The 27,883-nt window shown below is 43.9% G+C and overlaps 1 protein-coding gene and 1 long non-coding RNA gene across 4 annotated transcripts; one reads left to right on the top strand and one right to left on the bottom strand.

Moving 5' to 3' along the window:
• Nucleotides 1-1,513: 1,513 nt before the first annotated feature.
• LOC139828386 (uncharacterized) lies at nucleotides 1,514-3,610 on the bottom strand. Its single transcript, XR_011739910.1, has 2 exons — nucleotides 2,207-3,610; nucleotides 1,514-1,753 (listed from the first exon to the last, which is right to left on the bottom strand). It is a non-coding gene; the product is annotated as an uncharacterized lncRNA (long non-coding RNA).
• Nucleotides 3,611-3,704: 94 nt separating this feature from the next.
• On the top strand, nucleotides 3,705-27,798 carry PRPF40A (pre-mRNA processing factor 40 homolog A). 3 transcript variants are annotated; one of them, XM_065840696.2, is made up of 26 exons: nucleotides 3,705-4,336; nucleotides 6,004-6,141; nucleotides 7,948-8,028; nucleotides 10,441-10,471; nucleotides 10,699-10,721; nucleotides 12,684-12,761; nucleotides 12,858-12,968; nucleotides 14,967-15,087; nucleotides 15,978-16,002; nucleotides 16,377-16,685; nucleotides 17,540-17,648; nucleotides 18,349-18,413; nucleotides 18,958-19,122; nucleotides 19,793-19,901; nucleotides 20,490-20,640; nucleotides 21,071-21,204; nucleotides 21,579-21,693; nucleotides 21,818-21,909; nucleotides 22,064-22,180; nucleotides 22,682-22,819; nucleotides 23,460-23,555; nucleotides 24,482-24,568; nucleotides 24,651-24,747; nucleotides 24,844-24,905; nucleotides 25,712-25,840; nucleotides 26,787-27,798. In XM_065840696.2, the coding sequence occupies exons 1-26, from the start codon at nucleotides 3,974-3,976 to the stop codon at nucleotides 26,877-26,879; spliced, it is 3,039 nt and encodes a 1,012-aa protein (XP_065696768.1). In that variant the 5' UTR covers nucleotides 3,705-3,973; the 3' UTR covers nucleotides 26,880-27,798. The 3 variants fall into 3 exon arrangements, with proteins under 3 accessions (XP_065696768.1, XP_071666760.1, XP_071666761.1); XM_071810659.1 differs by having other exon boundaries at nucleotides 3,825-4,336; nucleotides 12,660-12,761; nucleotides 21,806-21,909; XM_071810660.1 differs by having other exon boundaries at nucleotides 3,825-4,336; nucleotides 12,660-12,761.
• The last annotated feature ends 85 nt before the right edge of the window (nucleotides 27,799-27,883 follow it).

Consider the following 27,883-nt stretch of genomic DNA (forward strand, 5'->3'; position numbering starts at 1 on the left):
GTATACAAGCTGATTGCATATTTAATCTCTCTTCCGCAACCCAAGAACTACAGTGGATATTCAAATAAATTGTCCTTGATCCCACAATCCGAGAAAGATGAAAAGTAAAAGGCAAAAGTTACTCGCTCAATGCCACTATCAGAAAATTGTAATAGACTTAAAATTTAGAAGAGGAGGTCTGTACAGGCTCCCCCTGCCCTCACCCCAACCAACCTGGAGCTGTACTGGCCCAAAACTGGGAACCAGTTCTGGTTCGTGTCTCATCACAGAAACTCAGTTTAAGTGTCTGCACCCTCAAAATACAGAATTAACAGCGCTTCATCATAACAGAGGTGGGTGGGAGTCAGAGAATATCACACTGGCACAAAAATAAAAGCCACATTCCCTAAATATCTTCAAAGGAGAAGACAATGTAAGACATGCTGCTCGGTGTAATTCATGGGAAAGAAAAACATGCTCCAGGTTTGGCTTTTATGGGAAGGACCAGTTACAATGGTTACATAGTAGCAAAAATATGCTACAAGCCTGGCATTTATAGGAAGTTGTGGTTACAATAGTTACATAGTAGCAAAAACATGCTACAAGATTGGCATTTATAGGAAGTACTGGTTGCAATGGTTACATAGTAGCAACAGGAAGAGTAAACATGGCCTCAGTGAAATAAACGAACTCTGACAAGGGAGCAGGTCCCTGCACATTTAGTTCCTCCACAAGTTATTGCCGGTAGGTTTTTTACTGCATTTGTTACATTTTAACTCTTGGGTGCAGTATCTCAGCAAAATCTGCTGAAGAAAACCACTCTCTGTGCATGACAGCGTCAGGAAAACAGCACTAAAAATCAGTTCTAAAAATCCTCACTCTCTAACGCTCATTTTAGCATTAAGGCCACATGGAACAATTTCTTACATATGACATTTCACCAGTACATTCATATTAGGTTCCTTCGTTGTCTCTAAACCCAGAGCATTTTGTCTAAAGAGTGTATCCTGCTTTAAATACACATTTCAGCAACTATCACAGCACCTAAATCAACGACACCATAATTATAATGGCCATATGTACCAGCTGCTGGGATTTCACAATTATTCAGTGATTCCCTGGCTCACGCACACCGCAGGTACCGCTGGCACCATCCGTTCCTCCCAATCCTCTGGAAAAAAAAAATAAAATAAAAAATAACTCCAAACGCCATCCTAAAGGTTCCCAGCTATTCCAGTAGCCCACAGGGAGAACTCTCCATGTCCAACCAACACAGCTGCTTTCTGTTGAGACCCCTTCTCAGTGGTTTGCTGAGCGAGCTGCCTGGTGAACACATCGTGTAATCAGCAAAAGAAATCCACCCACACCCCCTGCATGTATAGATACATATAAAAATAAAGACAAGGTTTGCAAATACTGTACAATTTTTATCTTGCTATAATAAATTATCTCCTTCTTCCACACCAAACACTTTTCAGTAGGTATAAAAAGATCACTACATACCATATGCCCCAAACCAAAAAACATACAACACTTTGACATGTTTTTTACCATTTTATTGAAAACGAAGAGTTACACTTTACACTTAAGTTCAGTTGAAGTCACAGTGAATTTTAACATCGGGTCAGTTTTCAGCTTTCCTTTTCTGGTCTTTGCCCCCTCCCTTCTCTCACCATTTCCAGCACTGAATCCTGAATCTGACCCCAAACCACGTGGGGCAGAGGGACCAGGACAGTCACTGTGGCAGGGCTGAGGCAGGAGGGCACAGTCTGGTCTGAAGGAGGGCAGGAGACACAAAGATACAGCATGAAATTCATGTTTAAGGTAGTCTGTTGGTTTAAGTCAAGCTCTATTAAACACAACTAATATCATCTAAATAAAAAAGCAAGAAGCAAGGAGTTTAAAATTACGAATCCTTTGAATTCTTATCAATTTCCTTTATATTATTTTGAACAATATTTTCAAAAACTTCTTATTCATAAAAATACAGATTTAATAAAAATGTCACACAGAACCCATGAAAGTATCAACACATGTGCAACATCACACCTCGCCCACCTGAGCCTTTCCTGCTCAGTTCTCATTTGAGGTGGCACAATGGGACTACTAAAAAGGATAAAACCTCTCAGGATTATCCACAAGTCTCTTTGGAAAAGGTCAAACCCTCCAGTGCTTGAAGAAGCCCTGATTTAAACCGCCTTTGGCAAAGTTTTCAGTGACTGCTTACCTCAAGAAGAGTACCTCAACCTGCCCTAAACTAGCAATTCTAGTTTAAGGCAGCATAGTTTTCTTCCTTGAAGCACAGGAACACCTACAGAACCAAAGAATTGTTTGAGTGGGAAGGGACCTCAAAGCCCATCCAGTGCCCCCCTGCCATGAGCAGGGACATCTTCACCAGCTCAGGTTGCTCAGAGCCCCGTCCAGCCTGGCCTGGGATGTCTCCAGGGATGGTTCAGCCACCACCTCTCTGGGTACCTGGGCCAGGCTCTCACCACCCTCAGGGCAACAATTCCTTCCTCATGTCCAGCCTGAATCTCCCTCTTTTAGTTTAAAACCAACACTCCTTGTTCTGTTGCAGCAACCAACTCTTGAGCACCAACACGGCCATTGTGCCTTGGGGTCACGTCCCCACAACCATTTCCGCAGGGACCGTGTCGGTGGTTGAACTCGTCCCAGCCACCCACAGCTCGTGGGGAATCGGATGGTTTCCTTCAGCACCCACGTCACGCAGGGGCAGAGCTGAGGGACCTCCAGCCTGGCGGGAAGCAAACCAGCAAGTGCTACCAGCTACACTTAGCAGGGAAATTATGGACCAGACGTCCATCCTTGTCCCATGGGGAAAGCCCAGGAACCACCATGTGCTTCTCCTCCCCAAAAGGCTGGAGTCCCGCTGGAGGAAGGCAGGTTCCTGTGACTGTAAAACATCTCCTCGGCCACACCTTGAGACTTCTTTCTCCTTTAAGTCTTCCCAACTTCTGATCTTACAGGGAACACTTGGTCTGCAATCCACCACCAGCACCATGGTGAAGAATTTCTTTCTTATACCTAGTCTGAATCTCCCCTCCCCTTGTTTAAAACCACTAAAGCTGCCAACCACACAAGAGCTTTCCAGGGCAACAATTCCTCCCCTCACTGCGCGGGTCTCAGCCCGGCGGCCGCAGAAACCCGCCCTTGGGCCGCGCTCCCGGGCCCTCCAGAGCGGCCCAAGAGCGCCTGACAGCGCTGCTCCTGCACAGGCCCACAGCGGGCCTGAGGCGGCGCCCAGGGCCTGGCTCAGCCGAGAGGCCCCGGCCCACCGCCCTCAGCTATGGTTCGGCGGCGGGGCCCGGAGGGAGAGCGGCGGGGCCCTCCGAAACCGCCCCGGCCATGGCCGCCACCGCCCCTCCACTTCCTCTGAGGAGGGACGAACCACCGCGCGCCCGGGGCGGGGGGGAAGCCGCGCTGCCGCCGCACTGCGCGCCTCCAGCAGCCCCACTCGGCACATACCAACCCCAACCCACACAGGGGTGGGTAATAAGGCTGAGCGTTCGCGCCGGCGCGTACCACCTGCTGCGCGGCTGAGGGGAGCGCGACCGCCACCTCTCGGCCTGCTTGAGAGGGCGGCGGAGAACGCGCTGAGCGCCTTCTCCCCTCTTCCTTCAGACGCTGCTGGTGCCGCCCGGCTCCTAGCGCCCCGCCCCCGGCCCACGTGAGCCGTTTCCCAGCGTCCCCTCCGCTCGGCCCCGCCGCAGCGCTTCCCCCCGCGCCAGCTCCGCGGCCCGCTGGGCCTGCGCCCCGTCCCCCGCCGGCAGCGGCCCGATCCCGCCGGGAGGCGCCTCTGCTCGCCGCAGGCCCGGTCCGGAAAGCCGCCTTTGCTCCGCGGCTTCCCCCGGGTGCGGGGCCTCTCTCCATCCGCTTGGTTCTTGCCGCCTCCGCCGGGCGGCCGCCAGCGGCTCCCAGCGTCGACGCCAAGAGAGGCGGAGAAGAGCTCCCCGCGGCGGGGCCGGCGGCCAGGATGTCAGGTGGGGACTCGGCGGCGGCGGCGGCGACCGCCTCTCCGCAGCCGCTCCCGTTCTCCTTGCCGAAGCCCCCTCCCCTCATGCAGCTGACGCCGGGGGACGCCGTCCGCCCCGTCGCTTCCGCTGCGGACCAATCGCCGAAGAGCACCCGTCTGGCGGGCCGCCCGGATTGGCCGGCTGGGAAGCCAGTCAGCCTGCTGGCCCCGCTGCTCCCGCCCCGCGGGGAGCCCGAGCCGCTCATGCCCTTTGGCCCCTCGTCGCGGCAGCCACTCAGAGGGCGGCTTCTTGGCAGGTGCAGCGGGGGCAGCCTGCTCAGCCCCTCCATGCGGCCCGGCGGCGTCGACCGGGGCTCCCTCATGGTGAGTGGGGCGGGGGGGGACACCGGGTGGGCCTCGGGCCGGGACTGCTTCCCCTCAGAAACTGAGGGGCGTGGTGTATTAGAAAATGGAGTGGATTAGAACGGGTGGTTAGTAGGTCAGAGAGGTTCTCCTGCCTCTCTACTCTGCCCTGGGGAGACCGCACCTGGAATATTGTGTCCAGTTGTGGCCCCTCAGTTCCAGAAGGACAGGGAACTGCTGGAGAGAGTCCAGCGCAGCCACCAAGATGCTGAAGGGAGTGGAGCATCTCCCGTGTGAGGAAAGGCTGAGGGAGCTGGGGCTCTGGAGCTGCAGAAGAGGAGACTGAGGGGGGACTCATTCATGGGGATCAGTACGGAAAGTGTCAGTATGTGTCAGGAGGATGGAGCCAGGCTCTTCTCAGTGACAACCAATGACAGGACAAGGGGCAATGGGTATAAACTGGAACACAGGAGGTTCCATTTAAATTTGAGAAGAAGCTTGTTCCTGGTGAGGGTGGCAGAGCCTGGCCCAGGCTGCTCAGGTAGGTTGTGGAGTCTCCTTCTCTGCAGACATTCAAACCCGCCTGGACACCTTCCTGTGGAACCTCAGCTGGGTGTTCCTGCTCCATGGGGGGATTGCACTGGATGAGCTTTCCAGGTCCCTTCCAGTCCCTGATGTTCTGGGATTCTACGAAAGTAACAGAAAACGTGGATGCACTTGGCACAAGGAATCGTTGTTCTTGTACCTGGAGTTATTTGGGCTGCGTTGGAGGCTCCATAACAGCCAGGTTGCTACTGAGCATCTCATAAAAGTCAAAGATGTGACAAGAGTCAAGGATCCAAGTGTTACATTTGCATGTTTCAGCCCTTCCTAGTTGGTATTTCTTTCTGTGAACTTTATTCACAGTGTCTTCTGGTACAAAACAATCATAGGAAAAATGTTTTTTACATCAAAAAGGAGCATTACTTCTTTTATGCTAAGAACCCTTCTAAAATGTTTTGCTTAAGAGTAGTTTTAATGTTTATAAACTAAAGCACTTACACACAGAAATATGTTGTGAGTTTAAGTTTCGTGTTCTTCAAAGAAAAATGCTTTCCAGTGTTTGTGCTGAGATACTCTAAAAGCTGTTACCTCTGACTAGAATAGAAGGCTCTAAACACATATTGTTAATTAAAATAGGAAAAATTGGCCCTAACTGTTTTTGTAGTAGCAGTGTAACTATACTGAGAATTAGAACAGCAACAAGATTAATGTTTTTTAGGGAAGTACAGAGACAAGGATGGTACTTGGTGTAGAAGCTATTTCAGACTTGAACATCAAGAGTAGAAGATATTTTGTTTCTCTGACTTGTTCCTCCATGCAGTTACAATTAACACATGCAGAAGTAGTTGCATTCCTAAATTTAGTATGATTTTCTGTGACAGGCCATAAGATGAAAGATTATGGAGGATTTTTCTCATTTGGCTGTTGGTTTTGAAATTTTAAACGGATTTGTTAATTATGATTAGCTTTGGCTCAAGAGAACCCAGAAGAGTGAGTGATCCTGCTTGTTGTTCTCTCACTGTCAATCTAGAATTGCCCAAATAATTTTGAGTGCAGCGCTGAGCGTCTCTGTGTTATTAATGCTTTTGTGGGATTTGGGGCTGTTGGCTTCATGCTGATTTGTCTCCTTTGTTGCTGATTTTCAGATGGGACACCCGGGAATGCCACATTATCCTCCCATGGGAATGCACCCTATGGGGCAGAGACCCCCGAATATGCCTCCAGTTCCCCATGGGATGATGCCTCAGATGATGCCCCCCATGGGAGGACCACCAATGGGGCAGGTAAGGCAGTTTTCCAAGGTTTGTTTCTCCTTTCTTTTTTCCTTCCCATAATGATGTCAGGTAGTCCCTGAGGTTGGTAAGTCTCATACAGTAGCTTGCACATGGTAAGGTTAATAATTCAGGGTATTTCATGTCACTGTTCATATGCATATAGCAACTCTTCTCGTTTGTAATTGATGTACCTCATATGGAACTTTACTTGTAAATAGCTAGAGGTACAAATCCATAATTTGCTTCTTCTTAAAGCTTTTTGGTAGTTTTCTTCAGATGTTGAAGAAGTAAGACTGTGTTGCTAACACACAGAAATATAACGTAGTTGTTCTTTTCAGAGGTCGTAATGGTAGAGAACTTCATGTTTCTTTAATTCTTGGCTGACTCTTACATCTACACAGTTGAAAATTATAGGGAGATGCAAGGGAGGAAATAATTATGATTTGAATTTTTGCAGAATTCCTTCTTGAACCCTAGAAAGTGGTTTCTGGTTCTGTGTATATACAGCTCTTGAGAGTGTCATGACTGACAAATAAACTTGACTGTTCAGATTGACAGGTGGGAACCTGGGTTGACAGGTGGAGTAGCCAGAATCATATCTGTGCTTTTTGCACATTTAAAGCTTTTATTTTCAATAATCAAATTTCCATTCCTGTGTGATTTCTGATTAAATTCTGAACTTCTAAAAGAAGCAATTCTCTTTCTGGATATAATAAATGTTGTAGCGATACTGCTTGTGATGATGGTTTGCATAAGTAGAAACTGAGTGTCATCAACTAGACCAGAGGGCAAGATTAGAGCAGACAGAGGATGGCAAGAAAGATTAACCCTCTGAGAAAAAGCCCACAAGGTCCTGCTGGCAGCTCCCGTCTTCCTTTGCAGCACCTTGGATACAGCGTCCGAGGTGTTTGTTGGTTTTTTTAGTGGTGTATAAAGGCTTGATAGGAATCTTCAGCTTCACTTCAGTGAAGCGTAACTCCTGCATAACTATGCCTTCGAGACTGCAAGCATCAATATGTGAGCAAAAGGTAGCTTAGCTGAGTAGCAGTTCTGTGGTTTTTTTGGTCTCATTGGACCACCCAACAAACTCGGAGACAAGTCTAGACTCTAGACTCAAGCTTTTCAGTTCTGTAGTGTGCTATGTCCCCACTGCCGAGTTTACACTGTTACGTGGTTTAATATTGTATGTCTATATTAAGGGTTTTTTTAAGACCTTTAAAAAAAAAAGAGTTCAGAATATTTTAAAGCTTTGATGTTTAATAGCTCTCTTCATCTCAAAAGTTGTTTGCAGAAATTGGTTCTTTTGGTGTCTTTGTAAAGTGTTTCTTCCTATTTGTGGAAAGATGAAAGAGAGACAGGTTGGAAGTTGTCAAAAAATGTGAGCAGAACTAATCTCACATTCTGAATTTACCTTCATTTAGTTTGTTCTGTGTCGCCTCAGAATTTTGCAGAACTCTTTCTCCACCTTTATTGTTCCTGCTTTCATGTAGGGTTTCAGTAATAGCTTATTAATAGATCACATGTCATTTGCTGCTTGCTTTTGTAGTTTAAATGATCGTCTTTATTGATGTTTCCTATCAGACTTTGGATTACTGTGGACATGTTATTACTAATGTCCATTTTGTAGGAGTGTAATGAAGGGAATGAGAATTCCACAAACCTATCTTACTTCTTGTTGCCAAGTGCTTAAAAGGTTTTTTGGGGTTAAAAATGAGTATCACGTAATTGCTTTTAAATAAAAAAAAAAAAAAAAGAATCCTCCTGTTTTATGTTGAAAATTTCCTAAAATTTCTCTGATATACTATTTAATGACAGATGCCTGGAATGATGCAGTCAGTAATGCCTGGAATGATGATGTCTCACATGTCTCAAGCTGCTATGCAGCCTACGGTTCCGGTGAGTTTCACATAACCATTCTGGTTTTCACAATGTCTTTCTGTCAGTCGCTATCATTACTTCAGTATGGTTGTGCCTTTGTTTTCCTCAATTGGATTATTCCAAAAGTGTTGCTAATTGAAATGAAATTTTATCTAGCTCTTGAATTGTTGTCGAAATAAGATTTCTGCAAGAGGTAGAGCTAGTGCTGCTTGGTGTCCTGTGGCTTTCCATCAGTCTTTAAACTCCCCTCTGTAGCTGCTTCTGCTTTCTGCTTCTTTTTTCTGGCTGGATTCTGCTCCCCATAATGATCCCCACACCCCAGCCTCCTCCCTCGGCCCTTACCACTGGGAACTGGCTGATCTTTCATAAAAGTTTCTGAAAGTCAGTGCGTTTGAGATCTTGAGTGAAGTTTGCTGAAATCGGTAAAGGTATGAAGACGTTATTTGGTTGGAAATGGAAAGGGATAAAAGGTCTTTAATTAATCTACTAAATATGCTGTGTGTAACCAGATGTGTTAAGTGCTCCATGCACCATCTGTATTAATGAGCGAAAAATCACAAAGATACAAAGTTTCTGCAAAATTACAAGAGAAGGGACTGTTAGGAAGAGGACGTAATGTCGTCCTGATATGTGCTACATGACAGAAAATTGACACCAGAGAAGGGAGGTTCATTATCTTAACAGTGGAGGAAAAAACCTTAAGTTTAGTGCTTGGGCTTTATCAGACTCTAGAGAATCTGCCTGTTAGTTATGAGTTTGTTTCTCGCTGCTGTTTAATGAGATGGGAGTGAATGTTCCAGCCTTAGTGTAATTAAAGTAAAAGTCAGTAACTCCTCAGGCAAAGCCTTGGGCACCAACCACACTTCGTTAGTTCTTGTGCTCCTGCAGCTACTTCCTAATGCACGGAATATTTTAGAAGCTACCGAGTAGGGAGGATATTAGTGATTTTTCCTCCATTTCCCATACAGAAGTTATCAATTACTGACAAGTGACGCTCATGGAAAATTCTGAAAGAATTTCAGACCTTCAGAAGAAAATCTTAAAAATGCTGTGGCCAAAAGAGACTTAAAAGGAGAGGGATCAATGCTAAAATTTAGAGTTTTACTGTATAGTTTTGCATATTTTGGCAAGAAGGCGGATATTTTGGGTTTCTGATCCAGGATTGGGAGTAATTTCTGGTTGAATTCAGTCAGTGGATGTGTGATATTTAGGAGGCAAAGCAGCCTGGCAGAGAACTCCAGCTTTTAATGTAGCCCTTGAACTCTGGGCAGTGACTTCAGGAGCGCAAACCCTCAGGCAGATGGCGGAAAAGTCACTTCTCTGGCCCAGCACCATTCTTAGCCCTCCCTGCTGTCACATGTGGACCACAGCCTGGCAAGTGTTTCAGGAACATAAGAGTCATTTTACCACTTCCTAATGTATAATAATTTGTAGATGAGTTATCTATCTATCTGTCTATCTATCTATCTATCTATCTATCTATATTTTGCAGACTTGATGATTTGCTTGGTAAACTTCATGAGTGCAATTCATAAAAATGATTATTTCAGTCAGATTAGTGCTCTTACTATATACAACAAACTAGAATGGAATTTGGAAAACACGGGCACAAGAAAATAAGCGTTATCAGAAGGGTTGCTTGCCTGAGACACAAATGATACTATGGCCTTGCTTAACCAACTGTATTTATGCTCAGAGACATGTGCACACACAGAGTAGCTGCAATTTTTTAATATACAGAATGCACTTCATGTTTTGCTGATGATTCCCCTGGTTTAGTCCTATCAGACAATTATCAAACAGAACTGATCCAGTGTGATTTATTTTTTAACAAGTTTTGCCTTTTTTGCTTAAGGATTTTTTTTGCTAATAAAGTTTGTAGAAGAGAGCTGAAAGATAAACCCTCACAGAAGATAAACCTGCAAGCTGTATTTTTGCCTACAGAAGAAGAAAGAAATTAGGAAAACTCTATTTGAATTGTGTTAATCTTTTTCCTTAGTGTGAAAGAATTTCAAACAGGGTATCAGTAAGAACTTTGGTTATTTGCAAGCACTCTTATGAGTGCAACACTAATCCATTCAGAGGATTATGCCACATCATTAGAAGCTTAATAAGCTACTCCAGCAAGAATTCAGAATGTCATTCCTTCCAACCTACTCATTTGGGAGACAAAGATGGTACCAGAATGATGGCAAGGGACCCCCAGTGCACTTCATTGTATAAAGAGGAGTTTGATGTTCCTAACCGCTTATTTAAGGAGTAGTAGTAATATAATATAATAATAAGTGGGTGATGGGAAGGTCGGAATCCGTATTTAAGGTAGTAGAGCATTATGTTACCAAACGCGCTTGTTCAGATATGTTCTGTATTTACTGATGATTTAATGACAATTGCGCTCAGTACTTAAATGTCTGTTGATTGTTTCTACAGCCAGGGGTGAACAGTATGGATGCACAAGTAGGTAAGTAGAAACAATTTCTTACCATGTCCAAGTTTTTCAGCAAAATTAGGTAAAGTATACATATAAAAAAATGATACTTTTCTGTAAAAAGTGATTTAGCATTTCAGTAACTGATATCTTCATTGATTCCCAGTTTTTTTTTTTTCAAATATTAATTGGAGTCTTTATATAGAAAAATAAAGCAGCCAAACCATTTTTGAATTATTTTTTGCAATTTTCTTTTTTAGGTGTAACACCTCCTGGAACTCAGGTACGTGGAAACCAAAATTGTAGGAGATTGTAATGCAGTGTGCTGGTGTGCATGCATGGCTCTACAGGTTTCAAAAAGTCCTTGTATTTTTCATCTTATATGGAGCTTTGCTTATTTGACTGTCAGCCTGTAATCAATAGTTAGAGTAGGTGTGTTTTCTGTTACATTTCCACTCATTCCTGAGCACCGAAGTCTATTTGTTTCTAGTTCTTGTAGCACACGGGACAGCAATAGGAGACGTTTCTGTGGTGGTTTTAGGTCTTTTTGCCCTACCTCAGCAGCAAGTGGACTGTATCCTAGATACCTATATTACTCTAAATCTGACTGTTTTCAGATGTAAATGTTTGCAGGCGTTGGGCTGGATCGTCACTCAGAGTAGAGCTGGGGGTTTACTGCACGGAAGAAGAAGGTTGTCTCTATTTCTGTGTTTTTCCTTTTGTTTTTTTCCTTTTTTTCCTCGTTCTGAATCAGTGCCCAGTTTATAAGCAGATGTTAATTTTATTTATGTTCAGGTAACTTGTTGCCTGTTCCATATGAATGAATACTTTGCTTTGCAGTTCTAATGTGTATCCCAGGGTTTGGTAGGTGATGGTTACGTCTTCCTTGCTGTTCCCCAACGCGCCTGCGCTCAGCAGGAGAAGCCAAGTCAAGGTTCTGGGATTGTTCAGCCCCCTGTGATTATTGGAGCCTTTATTAGCATCGTCAGCTTACCGAGGGGTTTGTTACCGAACACTTGAACAATAAAAAAAGAAGAGGCTATAGAGTTACCCGTGATAATTTTGAAAACATCACTGCGGTTTTTGAAGAATATAAAGTACAAACGTGGAAGGGTTATCACCACTTCAGCAGTTTTGCTGCTCATTGGCAATTTAGCATAACTCTCTTCCTGCCACCCCCAGTGCCTTGACATTGTTTGAAATTTGCTTTTATTAGTGTCTCCTTCAACATTTGTGGGAACATAGCAGAATTCAGTAGCTTAATTAGGAGTAAATACTGAGCGTCTTGTGTGGAAGGTGATTTAATGTAGGTTGAAGTTGCAAACAGGGTGGTGCTTGCAGGCCAGACTTAGCGCGTGGGGTGATTTTCGGTGCACTTCCACCTTTCCATCAGAGGGAAGCTGCTGGTGGAACAGACCCGGTGCTGTATATCTCAGTATTGAGGTTTTTGAATCGTGGATCAGTGTAACTTTGTATTGAGGTGGGCAGGTCCTCTGGGAGTAATCTCAAATTTTAGATTTGTCTTTCACGGCACTGTGAATGACCGTGAGTAGCTTTCGGTCACTCAGATTCCCATTAAATGTTGTAAAATATGAAATTACTTCTCTAGAAGATAGTCTAGACATTTACCTTCTTAATTTGTAAGATGATGGAGAAAATAGTTTGGCTAGGTAACTAGGAGGCAGAATCTGTAAAAATAGTCAAGTGGCCTCAAAGATACCCCTTGAACTTTTTGGTTGTTCCTTCAAAATTTGGTGACCTTGTACCCAGCTTAATTATTAAACGTCAGTGAATATCAGCTGTCCTCGCATTTCTATGAGATTTGCATTCTAGGTCATTATATCGTGCAAATCCTCATTTTCGAGAGTTTACGTAAGCAGTAGGAAGGTGCTCCTGAGTTCACACTGAACTCTTGAGGTCAGAATCTTCTTGAAGGAAGTTTTTCTTAGTTTGGAAAACACACCGGGGCTTTCACTTGAAGTTGTTAGGGTGCAATCACTTTCGCTTTCTTTTCTGATGGTAATGGGCTGCCTTGGGTTGCTGAATGGGGCAGTGAGACTCTAAATAGCTCTTGTCACAAAGAAGTAGTTTCTTGAAAACAATGCTGACTTGAAAGTGCTTAGATTTTGCCTTGCTGTCTTTGCTTTGCCACTGAATGTCTTAGTACGTTTAACACACACGTTGAAATGAAAAAGCGATATTAACCAGAATGTCTTTTCAGAGCTCTGTTTTGTTTCGCCCTCAGACAACACATCCTGTGGTTTGTGCAGCCCAGCAAACTGCCACAACCAACAGTTCTGCTACCGAAGACCACTCCAAACAGGTTTATCTGCTTTCCACTTGTGTTTAACTTGATTGTGGCTTTCGGCAGCACCTCCGTTGGCAATTACTCATCCTTAATATCTTTCCTTTTTCCTAGAAATCCACATGGACAGAGCACAAATCACCTGATGGAAGAACGTATTACTATAATACTGAAACGAAGCAGTCGACGTGGGAGAAGCCAGATGATCTCAAAACACCGGCTGAGGTAAACTGAATCCAGATGGAGATGACTGTTCGGTGTGAGTTTGTGTGAGCGTGAGAATTCAGTGGCTCAGCCACCGTGCAGGAGGATAGCCATGCCAATAGGTTTTTTTTTTCCAATGAGAACAAACTCTTAACATTAAGAAAGTTACAAAAATGCTTATATTTCACACTTTACATTAGTAGAACTCAAGGCTGTAAAATGGACAAAACCATATTCCATATGGGTCCAGATGGGATGCATCCGCGGGTGCTGAGGGAGCTGGCTGAAGTCATTGCTAGACCGCTATCCATCATTTTTGCCAAGTCTTGGGAAACGGGAGAGGTGCCCGAGGATTGGAGGAAAGCAAATGTCACTCCAGTCTTTAAAAAGGGCAAGAAGGAGGACCCGGGTAATTATAGACCGGTCAGCCTCACCTCTGTCCCTGGGAAAGTAATGGAACAGCTTATCCTTGGTGCCATCTCAAGGCACATCAGGGATAAGAGGGTCATTAGGGGCAGTCAGCATGGCTTTACCAAGGGTAAGTCATGCTTGACCAACCTCATAGCCTTTTATGAGAATGTAACAAGGTGGATGGATGATGGCAGAGCGGTGGATGTGGTCTACCTTGACTTCAGTAAAGCCTTTGACACAGTCCCTCACAGCATCCTCACAGCTAAATTGAGGAGGTGTGGTCTCGACAATAGAGTAGTGAGGTGGGTTGCAAACTGGCTTAAAGAGAGAAGCCAGAGAGTGGTGGTCAATGGTGCGGAGTCCAGTTGGAGGCCAGTATCTAGTGGAGTGCCTCAGGGGTCAGTACTGGGGCCAATATTATTCAATATATTCATTAATGATTTAGACGAGGGAATTGAGTGTACTATCAGCAAGTTTGCTGATGACACTAAGCTGGGAGGAGTGGCTGACACGCCAGAAGGCTGTGCCACCATCCAGCGGGACCTGGACAGGCTGGAGAGTTGGGCGGGGGATAATCTGATGGAATTTAACAAGGGAAAGTGTAGAGTCCTGCATCTGGGCAGGAACAATCCCAAGTTCCAGTATAGGTTGGGGCATGACCTATTAGAGAGCAGTGTAGGGGAAAGGGACCTGGGGATCCTGGTGGACAACAGGATGATCATGAGCCAGCACTGTGCCCTTGTGGCCAGGAAGGCTAATGGCATCCTTGGGTGTATTACAAGGGGGGTGGTCAGTAGATCGAGAGAGGTCCTCCTTCCCCTCTACTCCGCCCTGGTGAGACCCCATCTAGAATATTGTGTTCAGTTCTGGGCCCCTCAGTTCAAGAAGGACAGGGAACTGCTGGAGAGGGTCCAGCGTAGGGCAACAAAGATGATTAAGGGAGTGGAGCATCTCCCTTATGAAGAAAGGCTGAGGGAGCTGGGGCTCTTTAGTTTGGAGAAGAGGAGACTGAGGGGTGACCTTATTAATGTTTATAAATATATAAAGGGTGAGTGCCATGAGGATGGAGTCAGGCTCTTCTCAGTGGCAAACAATGATAGGACAAGGGGCAATGGGATCAAGCTGGAACACAAGAGGTTCCACTTAAATTTGAGAAAGAACTTCTTCTCAGTGAGGGTAACAGAGCACTGGAACAGGCTACCCAGGGAGGTTGTGGAGTCTCCTTCCCTGGAGACATTCAAAGCCCGCCTGGACACATTCCTGTGCGACCTCACCTAGGCGTTCCTGCTCCAGCAGGGGGATTGGACTAGATGATCTTTTGAGGTCCCTTCCAATCCCAAACATACTGTGATACTGTGATACTGTGATATTCCTCAAGTTTTAGATACATTTTCTGTGTTAAAATGATGGCGTTCTTCAATATTTAGATAAGTAATGTGTTTACTTATCGGTAGGGAGGATTTTCCTTGGAAAGTATATGCCTTATATTCATTGATCCTTAAGTTATTCCTTGGTATAGTGTTCGTGGCTCACTTCAAGCTATCCTTTCCATTTCAAAACACCATCGTAAGTTGGATTTTCTGTGTTGTTTTTTTTTCTGTCCATTAGCAATTGTTGTCTAAGTGTCCCTGGAAAGAGTATAAATCCGATTCTGGAAAGCCCTACTATTATAATTCCCAAACAAAGGAATCGCGCTGGGCAAAACCCAAAGAGCTGGAGGATCTCGAAGGTAACATTGAGAAAAATGAGCAGGGAGGGTGGGAGCGAGTTGTAAGCTGTGCTTATGCGTGACTCTGCGCAAAAATGTTCCATCGTACCTTTAGTTCCTCCTGTGGCAGTGACATCCGGTCCCGCTCGTGTCCCCAAACAGGGACTGAATTGGGGTGTAACGGGCTGGCTTCATTTTAGGGCTGTTGCAGGATTTGACTCTTCAGTGACTCTTCTTTGGAAACCTGCAGGAACTTAGTAGCAGTTTGAAAAGGCTTCAGGTTGATGGAGGAAAATGAGAGGCAGAGGGGCAACTGGAATTCATGCACACTTCTGATTTTTGACAAAAATTATTTTGATCAACTATAATGTGGCAAAAATATGAGTAATTTTCTTAATGCCCTTCTGTTTGATAAAGGCAGTGTCTCCTTTTGTACAGTCGTCATATGATGCTGTGCTCCTGTTCACTTTTAGCACATTTTTGATTGGTATTGTAATAAGGGAAATAAGATCTTGATGAAAAATCTACAGAATCAGCTGTGGTGAGAAATGAGTCTTTAAAAAAGTACTATGAAGAGTGAGCTTCAGTGACAGAATGAGGAAGGAAAGACCTGTTTCAGTAAACCTGACTTTATCTGTTCTTCAAACTAGTTTTTTTTAAAGTTGAAATAATTCATTTAAACCAATAAGTCATTTTTACATACCCTAGTCTTTATTTAATGGGATTTCTAAATGTTGTTTTAGTCTGAATTGGTGTCGGTCTTTCAAGGGCACAAATATTAAAATTATTGATAGTAACACAAACTTTTAAAGCTGCGCTTTTATTAAATCATGTTAACGGTAACTGTTCACCATGCATGTATAAACTATTTTGAAGCTCTGTTTTGATTGTTTTTCCTCTTTCTCCTCCAGCAATGATTAAAGCTGAAGAGAACAGGTATGTTTTTAATGATATGCTAATGCTTTTTACATTTGCCTGCCTGTTATTTCTTAAAAATGGAATCGAGTCCTTGAATCTGAACACATTCTCCTTGCACCTTTTCATTCCAAATAGTGCCTTAATATATAGAAACTCGATATATTCTAGATTTCTTTTTAACCAAAGTGACTGATCGATGTAGATACGGTTTCAGTGAAGTATTTCCTTTCTCTGGGCTGAGATTGGTTTGTGTTCTGAGATACAATCTCTGTAACTAGTCCTAAACCTCTCATTTCGTACTTTATTAACTTATTCAAACGACACATTTCCCTAAACCATTAAGTTGTCCTGTGCTCATGTGTGACTTTTCCTGTTGTTTTCTATACCTACAGCATAAAGCCCGAAGAATCGACTCCAGCAACATCTGCTCCAGCTGCCGCGGCAGAAGCAGCGAACGCAGCCAGCACAGCCACGGCTGCTGCCGAAACCGCCGCGGCCGGCGCTGCCACCACCACTGCAGCAACAGCAGCGCCTGAAGCAGAATCTGCTGCGGCTGCTTCTGGGACAGAAACCGAGGCAACGGGCACGGCCGCGGCCGAGGAGCCGGGCCAGGCAGCGTCTGCCCCCACCGCGCAGGAGCAGAGCGGAGAAGCTGCCGCCGGTGCGGCCGATGACTCCTCCAAGCAGGAGGCTTCAGCAGAGTGAGTGAATTTACACAGCCTGGGGCTTTGCTGCAGTTCTGTGTCATATTTCTTCTAGAATCTGCTTTAACTTCAGTTATAGGTGGCCAGACTGCTTTGACAGCCATTTCTTCGATGAAACGTGAGCGTGAATCAGTGGCAGCCGAGGAGAATGAGTAAGAAAGGGAGGAAGGAGCGTTAAATCGTTAAATCTATTTTTAGAAAAATTAACATCCCTCCACCAAAATTCTTAAACCAAGCACTTCATAAATTTTCGCTGGCTGTAAGAGTTTCCTGGGGTAACATGATGTGCTTACCCTGCACGTTTCCTCTTCCACAGAGCTGTGCAATTCGCTATCGTTAGAAGAAAATGCAATGCTAAAAGGATCTTTATCTGTTCCACCAGAAATGAGTTCCTTGGGTTTTTTTTAAGAATGGAGAATTGATTATGTGGAGAATTATAGCTTATGATTTTTATCATTCAAACAAAGACGCAGTGGGGATTATAACCATCAGGAGATAATTAAGGGCAAGAGGCATATTTTTAGGCACTCCCCTTTATATTTTTCTGTCATATATATAAATATTCCCGCTAACTTCAGCATTACATGTTTATGGATAATTTCTAGATAACTTGAGCAGGTAGCCAATTGCATAAGTGATACTTTTCCAAAATCCTTTGCTTTTTTTGATCAGTTGTATGGTGTCTGTAAGGAAGAGTCTTGTACGAACTGTGGTGTTTATCATGTGTAGCATTATTATTTTGAATTGCTATTTAAACTCCTCGTTCTATCTGACTGGTGGTTTAGGACTCTCCAGCGGCCTAACTTAGAGAAAAAAGCTGAAATAATGAAATTATTGATTTTTGTATATAGTGCTGCTTCGAAGAAAGAGGACGATGATGCTCAACCAGTTAAAAAAACCTACACGTGGAACACAAAGGAAGAAGCAAAGCAAGCGTTTAAAGAGCTCTTAAAAGAAAAGGTATTTCAGCCAACTGTTCTTCATGCTCTATGGAACTTCAAAAACTGCATTTGCCAGAAATTGCTGGCCTGTTTTTTGTGAAGAATTTCTAGTGTTAAGGAAAAGGGCTTCTGTACTAGACAAGAAATGAGGGAAGAGAATACTACAGTGAAAACAGTGCATGGTTTAAACTCCTTTCTAACTCTTCGGGTGATTGCGGAGGTGTTGAGTTTTCATCAGGGCTCTCTGTTCAGGCTTTTTTCCCACTATGAAGTAGTAATTCTAAAAGTGTATTTAAGTGTTGTAGAAATGATGGCTGCCAATGTTTTTGTCTGACAGTGAGGTACCTTTCTAATAAAAGATTGTCTGAGCCCTCAGTTTTTTATCTCTGTTTTAAAGGTAGAGATGAAGTGAGAGTAAAATGAGACTGGCTTTGGCTTTCCCTCAGTGTATGAGATGTGTTTGTGTTTTGTCCAGTGGGTCAACATGGTAGACAAACTTCCAGAAGAATTTCTGGTAGAAATGGCAATAATCCCAGCAGTACTTTGTTTCATTTCCCATGTTAACAGTAAATACTTTAAAAATAAAAGTGACAAAGAATGTTGTCTCAACATTCAAAGTAGTGCTTTTTATTTTTTCCTAAGGGCTATTTTTTAAGGAATCTGTCATTGTTTGATGTTGGTTCCATATCTAATTAGTTAATGATTTAATGTCTTCACAGCGAGTACCATCCAATGCTTCGTGGGAGCAAGCTATGAAAATGATCATTAATGATCCCAGATACAGGTACTGCCTGATTCTTTCCTCATTACATTTCTACAGAAATTAGTATTTTAGGTAGTTTGACTTTACTGATGTCACTTTCCATTGTTTTAATAGATATTTGTGCATTTGTGAATGTGTACCATTGTCAGGGAACTGTGTTCCTTTACTACATAAAGAAATGCAAGTCAGTTTTTCATTTGGAAAAGGTGTGGCAGCTGTTGGTTGTATTTTATGCTATTTATATTAATTTCTTGGGAAAAAACACACACTTGCCATGATGGAGCTGAAGACTTTCTAGGTGACTTTTTGTGATGAATGGCAGAAAAGTGGTTGAAATAGATGATCAAATTAGTATTGTCATGTGAAACGTGTAATCGCAGCCTGATCTTCCATTAATCCTGAGGGAGAGACAGCATGATGATCGACCATTTACATTATGTTTCATTTTGTCTCAAAAGTCTGGATTATTCAAATCTCTTGTTATCTTCTGGTTCCTTGGCTTTGTTTTCCTAATTTAGTTCCTTTGTATATAACTGACACTGTTTTCTTTTTCTTTGATATGAAGCGCTTTGGCAAAATTAAGTGAAAAAAAGCAAGCCTTTAATGCTTACAAAGTCCAAACAGAAAAAGAAGAGAAAGAAGAAGCAAGATCAAAGTACAAAGAAGCTAAAGAATCCTTCCAGCGTTTTCTTGAGAACCATGAAAAAATGACATCCACAACAAGATACAAGTAAGAGCCGTCTTCAATGCAGTTCCAGCCAAGTTAATAACCAGATCTTGCTCTTGGTGGACACGCTCAGCCTGGAAAAGCCTGGAACTAAAACTGTAGAAGAACACAAATATCTGTGTTTTCATAGACCAGAGCAAAACAAACTAACAAACCAACCTCAAATGGGTGGGGTGCTGATGAAACGGTTTGCACTTCTAATAAGTAGAAATATAAGATTAACCCAGAGAGGAGTTTTATATTACATCTACCATTAAGAACAAAGTAGTTGTGATAGCTTGTTCATGGAAATTCCTGCCCAAAGGAGGTGTATCTGAAAAGCTGCTTGTTGAAAATTTCCTAGATGTGATTTCACATATTTGCTAGAACAGTGACCTGAACTTGCATTGGCCCTCAGATAAAAATGCTCATGTAATGCGCTGCAGGTGAACTTGCACTTGTATGGAGAGGAATGTATAGTGGCATCAGCTTTGGGTTTTTCACCATTTCCTTTGGTTTATAAGGGTTAGAAGCTGTCACAGAAAAAGTTGCCTGAGAGAGAAGATCAGGGAGATAACATTGAAAAGCATTACTGCTCATAAAGAGTTCCTTTAATGTTATTGTAAGCCAATGGGACCATTTAAGTCGATGTTCACTAATAAATGATTGTAAACTTTTTCTTTGTTCTGTACAGAAAAGCTGAACAAATGTTTGGGGAGATGGAGGTCTGGAATGCAATATCTGAGCGCGATCGTCTTGAAATTTATGAAGATGTCTTGTTTTTTCTCTCTAAGAAAGAAAAGGTAACTTGCTTTCAAACCTCTTTTTTTCACTTGATTTCTGTAAATCAGGGACAGGCAAAATGCAAACAGAAGAGGAGGAACCTGTAGGAAAGGCACGGAGACCCAAATTCAATTGTTGCAGCTGCTGTGACCCATATACTGCTCACAGGTCCAGGTCAGGTTACTCCCTCTCCCAAAGGAGCGAGAGAGAAAAGAACAGAAGGAGATGAGGTTTATTAATGATGAGAAGCTGTAGAGGGGGGACCCTTCAGTTTAGAAAGATGTGATGGAAGGAAGCAAATCAAAAAAGCACTGGTGGAACTCTCCAAAACCCCTAATCTGATCCTGTATGGCAGATGCAGCAGCAGCCCTTCATGAGCTCTTTCCATCCATTGGAGCAGTCAGAGATAACGGTACTGAAATGGTTTATCTGTGGATGCAAGCAATAATAGTGTGTACAAAATTGTAGGTGGGGCCAAACTGTATTGTGTTGCTTTGTTTGCGGATGAAAGGCTAATTCTGTGTTTTCTTGGAGAGCATGTTTGAGGGGCCATGTATTTTTGTCTATACAACTTCACATTTTTTAAAAAATGTGTTTTTTCTTTTCAGGAACAAGCCAAACAGTTACGAAAGCGGAACTGGGAAGCTTTGAAGAACATCCTAGACAACATGGCTAATGTCACTTACTGCACTACCTGGTCAGAGGCTCAGCAGTATCTGATGGACAATCCCACATTTGCAGAAGATGAGGAACTTCAGAGTATGTAGAATATCTGTGTTTCTTTTGGAAGAGGGAATGGATCTATCTTGGGCAGTGAGGACTCCTGACTGGGCACAGCTTGTTTTTGCCCCGTCCACAGCCGCCCATGCAAAGGAGCCCGTATCGTTTGGTTACTGGCAAACAGATGGCAGCATCCTTGCATCTGTTCCGTGTTTTTAAGACATTAATACCTGTGGCAATGCGGGGAGATGCACAAGTGCTCATCCGCAGCGCTTTTCTCATGAAGGTTTCTGTGCTCTATATCGGCAACGATAACTGATCCATGTTGGGGAGGTTGGTTCTTGCTGCCATGCAGGTCTTCATAGATTTTTGTGCTCAGTCACAACTTCCACTCAAGTGGCAACTGTTAGAGTAATAAACTTACTATGGGAAGAAACACCTGATTTTCACTCTTGCTCTCTGTTGCTAGACATGGATAAGGAGGATGCGCTGATCTGCTTTGAGGAACATATCAGGGCGCTGGAGAAAGAGGAGGAAGAAGAAAAACAGAAGAGTTTGCTTAGAGAAAGAAGGAGGCAGCGTAAAAACAGAGAATCTTTTCAGGTTGGTGGAGTGTCTTTTTCTGCCCTAGACGTGTCATGTAATGAGATATTCTGTGTGTTTTCTTTGGGGAGGCTAATGGTGCGTATAATGCGTCCGTTCTCGGCGTTTGTAGCGTTTGTCCGCGGTGCAATGCAGCTGTTGACCAGCAAACTGCAAGAGTAGGGGAAAGTGGGAGGAAATGGATTTGAATGGAAAGGAAATGCAATTGGAACATTGTAAATGGTGGGGGAAAGGAGGAAGAAATGATGATGGAAAAGGTGATTTTTTCAATAACAAAAATGGAATTCCAATTATCAAGAGTATCCATTCCAGCTGATCACCAAGTAAAGGTGTGATGAGCGACTATGAACTTCCATTCCACTTCTGTTTTGTAGCTGTTTTTAGATGAACTGCACGAGCACGGCCAGTTACACTCGATGTCCTCGTGGATGGAGTTGTACCCCACCATCAGCTCCGACATCAGATTCACCAACATGCTTGGCCAGCCTGGTAAGGATCCTGGCTGGGGTTCGGGGCAGGATGGAACAGGGTTATTTGTGTATTTTCTGAATGTCTGAAAAAATGCAGCTCTTTTATTAGAGCTAGCTTTTGACTTATCTAGTTTTTTCATCAGGATCAACAGCACTTGATCTTTTCAAGTTCTATGTTGAAGACTTGAAAGCACGTTACCATGATGAGAAGAAGATAATAAAAGATATCTTAAAGGTGAGAGGGGAAAGCACTCCATTGTGTGCCTGCTTCTTTTCTTGACAAATGTATCTTTGCTATTGGGAGATGGAATTTCACATTGTGTTAATGTCATGTGTGTGAAGAGAGAGTTTCTGGCAGACCTGATGCTCAAAAAGCCATTTCCTTACAGGATAAAGGGTTCGTGGTTGAAGTGAATACTTCTTTTGAAGATTTCGTTACGGTCATCAGTTCAACTAAAAGAGCTACCACTTTAGATGCAGGAAATATCAAGCTGGCTTTCAACAGTGTAAGTATTATTACATAGGTATGTTCAAAAAATTACAGTGTGAAGAACAAGAATCGGCACCTATTTTCACTATGTTGCTATGAATATTAGAGAGACGCGGCGCTTTATAGTTGCTTGTCCTGATAGCAGTTCCCAAAATAAAAGATTGCAGAGCTGTATCTATATTCAAGCCATAAATATTTCAACTTGAGAAATTCTGTGGTAGGAATTAAGTGATGTTCTCTCATTTTTACATAACTTTTCTCATGAGGGGTTTTTTGTGTGTCTCTTTCCGTAGTTCTGGCTTGCGTGATGTATTAACTTCTATTTTAGATTCTGTTTGAGAAACAGCAGTTGCACACCATAAAAATAAGTAACTGGTTAATTTTCCTGTATGCCCAAGTGACTAATAGAAAACCCTAACGGTGAACCATCACTGGGCTTGCCAGACTTTGCATTAAACTGAATTCCTAGTCTTCCGTTTTGATAAATTTCAAATAATTTTCTGACTTTCGTTTGCAGCTGCTAGAAAAGGCAGAAGCTCGTGAAAGAGAGAGGGAAAAGGAGGAAGCTCGCAAGATGAAGCGGAAAGAGTCGGCCTTCAAGAGCATGTTGAAGCAGGCGACTCCTCCCATCGAGCTGGACGCGGTCTGGGAAGATGTACGTACCCTCAGTCACCAGAGCCTTTCCACGTGGAGTTAACGGGCTGCTGCTTGCCAGTGCTTTGACCAGGAGGTCGAGCTTCTCTAAGCTCTTTCTGTTGGTGTAACTTCCACCATAAAAATTGTCCTGTCATTTCTTCGGGAAAATTTGAGATTTGATGTGGATGAGTTCATTCTGTTGATACTTTCGTTTCAATAGCATTAAAAACAACTCTAAACTCAAACAAAGAAAACACCACAGCCCCCAAAAAACCTAATCACACCAAGCCCCCAAACTTAATTTAACTGGAGATCAAGCACTCTGCTTAGTGAAAGGTCTATAACTTTGTTCTGGTAAGACAGACTTGGAGAGGCAAGGTTCTTAAAGGTTTTTTTTTTATAAAAATGCAGGATTTCACAAGCTTGCGTGGCTTAAAGGGCAGATGTAGGAAAATCCGGTTGGTTCTGCTGCCTCCATCGATTACAGTTTGGCTGAAGCCCACTTTGGTTGTGAAGTGGTCAAAAAAACCCCACCATGTTTAGCCTTGTAAGAGTACAATGGCTTTTCCAACTGGTGCAATCACGTCTCTTTTGTATTATTTTTATTTCTGAATGGCCGTATTTCATATTGGCATTTGGTTGCCATTTTTTTTTTACAGATCAGAGATAGATTTGTGAAGGAACCAGCATTTGAAGACATCACACTGGAGTCGGAAAGAAAAAGAATATTTAAAGATTTCATGCATGTGTTGGAGGTAATTATTACTTCATTTTTTCCTGATTAAAGAATATACAGAAAAGTTCTTAGTTGTTGGGCTCTGCAATAGAGTGGGAAGGGAGACGGGTTGACCAGAAGTCTGAGTCCAGTCCCAGCAGACATGGTGCGTTATGTGAAAGTAATGGACATTAAAACCTGGCCTTGAAAATAAGGGACTGAAGAAAATGTTATGGTTATTTGGTATTATTAGAAACATAGCTTTTCCTTTGATCTGCTTCCCTAAAAGAATTGTTGGAAGTGAATTTAGTATCAAAAGTTCCTGGTTAACTTTAGAAAAATGGTTTCTTGCTGTGATTTTGTACAAAAAGTGATGAAACTTGTGCAGTATTTTGTTCACTACAAATCCGGAACTTCAAGAAGGTGCCACGCTCTGCAGGTGAACTTTCCCCCCACTGAAGCCAATTTTAGTGTGATGTAGTTTAGTATTCTGAAGTTGTGGACGGGCCGCAGTAAGAGTTAGCTGCAGAAGCTGAGACAAGTCCTTCTTGTGGAGCAAGGTGCTGGTTTGCCTAGATAATGTGAGATTTGATTTTTGCAACACACGCTCTTTGGGGTTTTTGTTTCATTTTCTGAAGTTTGTAACTTCAGAACTTCAGACTTGGCTGGGAAGGTACACAGCACATTCTGGGCCATCCCGAGCAGGGGCTTTAATTGGAAGTATTGAAACAGGGATCCAGGTAACAGAAACTTTGTGCGTGCACACCTAACATCATTTCCTCCTTATTACAACCAGAACATGGCAATACTGGTAGCTGTTTATGGCTTTTAACACAATAAATACTTGATTCTATGTTTTTAACCAGTGCTAGCCATAGATGCCTTGTGGATGTTGAGAAACATCATTACTGTTTCTTGCCATGTCCCACAGACCGATTATAACATCTGCCTTCTCTTGTACTCCAGCACGAGTGTCAGCATCACCATTCGAAGAACAAGAAACATTCTAAGAAGTCTAAAAAACACCACAGGAAGCGTTCCCGGTCTCGTTCGGTAAGGTGTCCCGTGTCCTCAAACCTGCCCGTCACCCCGCGCCGTGCTGTCGTCTCGCTGAGCACGTCCTTTGTGTCCCCAGGGCTCAGAGTCCGAGGACGATGACAGCCATTCGAAGAAGAAACGGCAGCGCTCAGAATCCAGATCGGTTTCCGAACGTTCTTCCAGCGCAGAATCTGGTAGGAGATCGGTTTGGTTTTGAATCAGCGTTTCTGTTTCATTGCCGGGTGTTGATAATCGTATTGATGTGCTTTTGTTTCACCATGTGCTTGCAGAGAGAAGCTACAAGAAGTCAAAAAAACACAAGAAAAAGAGCAAGAAGAGAAGACATAAGTCGGTGAGTGCAGTTGACTTTGGGGTCAGCTAACGGACCTGCTTTCTTTGATCCTTTTTGGGGATCGCTCACCATCCAGCTGCCTTTGTCACAGCGACTGCGTGAAACCAGCCCGCAGCAGAATAACTTTGTTCTATATACCTTCATATTGAACTGTTTAAGACTGATAAATTTGGGGGTTTTAACCACAACCACGCAAGCAGATGTGAAGGGCTGTACCAGTAGCCTGGTTTTTGTTGTTGGCATTCACTTTGGAGAGCTGGGAAGGATCCCAGCCGCCTCTTCTTTTGCCTTACGCTGAGCATCGTCCCTTCTGTCCGGGTTGCGTTAGGAGCTCTGATATCGAACGTACCGGAGCATCCAAAGGACCAAAAGAGCAAGAAGAAGCTTCGCTCCATGTCAGCGGAGGCAAAGAGTAGTTTTTGTCCTGGGTAAAGAAGGAAACTTGGGTTTCTGAACTTGTGTTGGCTGCAGAACTCTTCAAAACCAATGTATGTTCAAAACCCATGTCAGTTGGTCAGCCAATGTCTCTGTCAACTCTTTAAAACCAATGTCAGTTGTGCCCTTCAGTGCACAGTGTTCACCAAGAGGGGAATATTAATTGTTAAACAGGCTCACATAAGCTTAGCAACACCAGGATGAAATGTGGAATAAAAACACAGTCGTGCCACCCAATCCATCCCATGGTGGGTGACAGTTCAAGACAAACCCAGCAGCTTTAGAGCGATGAGTAACGGGAAAATATTCTCTAAGTTAATATCTAATGTATTTAATATTAATCTTTAATACTTCCCCCATTATTTACACAGGATTCACCAGAATCTGATATCGAACGAGAAAAAGACAAAAAGGACAGGGAGAGTGAAAAGGATAGAGCCAGACAGAGATCCGAATCAAAACATAAATCTCCTACTAAAAAGAGACCTGGAAAAGATTCTGTAAGTGTTCGTGTTCCCTTCTATCTGATGTGTTGGACTTCATGTACCAGGGGAATGCTGTAGTGTAGTGTTCAGGCTTTACAGGTTGACTTTAAGGTGCTAAAGCTTAATTTATATTTTATTTATAGATAAAAAGGACCAAATGTTGAAGCAGAGCTTAATCATGCAGGTCCTATTGCTTCATTTAGTGTCTTTTTTTAATGGATGTGTGCAATTAGTTTGATTAAGCGCTGTTTATTGTTGCTTGTTGATGTAGGGTGCGAATGAGGCACATTATTTCCTACACAGTACCAAAGCTTGGTCCGTACTGTGACTGAGTTTTTGTGACTAAACTGCTCTTCCTTTTTGCATCCGATGGGCCAGACTGATCTGGACAGAGATGGGTGCGGGTGGTTCAACAGTTGAGGGCACCTGCCGGCCAGGATTTTAGTCGGGGCAGCACAGGGCTGGTGCTGGAGGGAAATTGTGGAGCAGAGTTCTGCAATTGTGGCATTTCTGGCGGTGGGAGCGGGGCTGCTGTCCTTGCTGCCTGGGCAGGTGCAGAACAGCGTCCGCAAGGATGCGGACGAGTGTTTGAATGGAAAAGATCAGCTTGGTTCAGCATCTTTGGGGGTCTCTTCAGGGGGAATTACACACCTGGCTCTGGTAATTCACATGGTGCTGTCCCCATACCCCCACCCGCCGGGGGGAGACGGGAGGGCGCGTGTCCCCTTTTGAACAACCCAATTCTGAGGCCAAACGTGGCATCTTCTATCGAGAAGGTGAACTCGGGCGCAATTGAGCAGCTGCAGGAGCTCGGCTGGGCTGGCAGCCCCCCTGCCCTCCCACCCTCAGCCTGGGCCCTGCGCTGTCTGTCTGGGCGCTGTCTGTCTGTCCGCGCTGAGGGCCGTGCCGCCAGGAGCCCCCACGGCCCGGCAAACCCCACTAACCGTGCATCTCTCGGCAGGGGAACTGGGACACGTCCGGCAGCGAGCTGAGCGAAGGGGAGCTGGAAAAGCAGAGGAGGACGCTTTTGGAACAACTGGATGAAGATCAATGAGAACATTATTTATACCAAATATGTTTACATTGTGGCATAATAAAAGAAACCAATGTCTAATTCAGGACGTGGGTTCTGATATCCTGAGTTCCATTGTTGAAATGACAGTGGGGTTTTTAATTTGACCAGATAAATACATTCAAGTACCGTTGTTAGGGGCCTGGCAACACAGCTGGAGCGTGGAGCGGGGTCTGTCCCGGCCCCACGGTCCCTGCAGCCCCACAGGGGTTGGACCTTTCTAGCAAAGCCTCACACACGGCCCTTCCTAGAAAGGTAGGAACTGCTTTTCCTGGCTGATGTAAGCAGATACAATTTCATTTGTAGAAAGAGATTCTTAATATAGTTTCTTGTGGTTTAATTTCTTCTATGGATTTTATTTTGGAGAGGGGAGGGCAATGGAAGGGGAGCAGCGAAGCCATTTCTCGATCTGAATTGCGAAAACAAGTCAGCTATTGGAGTTGCTCTTTGTGAAGCGAGTCACTGGCCAAACCCACGTTGAGCTTTTGTACAAAGACCTGATTCCCGGCTGAGATGGTGTCCGAACACCGGCTCGGGGACACGGTCACTTGCGATTCCCTGCGGTAGGTGGGATGTGAGCAGCCCCTCGCTGCCCGGCCCAGCTGCCCGCTGTTCCCGACCCCAGCAGCCCCAGCTGGTACTGCAGTGCTTATCTCCCCGCTAAGAAAACTTTAAACCCATGTTGTAAATGGATTTCCATGTGTTGCCTTAAGAACCTGCTGAAGAATGTGCGGTGGCGCTGCGGCCCCGTCCGGGTGCGGGCGAAGCTGTGGCCCCGGCTGCTCCTCGGCGGGGTCTCTGGCCGGTGGGTTTGGGATGTTCTGAAACCGCTCTGACTGCTGGGAATATTTTTGTACATTTTTATCAATTATTAAACCTTGTCTTCTAGCGTCTACTAGTATTTATTTCTCCTTTTAAATGGCTCTGGTGAATAATGACTAACTTGTCACTGTTGGATTTAACCAACACGAATGATTCGAAGATGA

This window comes from Patagioenas fasciata, chromosome 7 (assembly GCF_037038585.1).
Source record: "Patagioenas fasciata isolate bPatFas1 chromosome 7, bPatFas1.hap1, whole genome shotgun sequence".
In the NCBI taxonomy this organism is placed as follows: Eukaryota; Metazoa; Chordata; class Aves; order Columbiformes; family Columbidae; genus Patagioenas; species Patagioenas fasciata.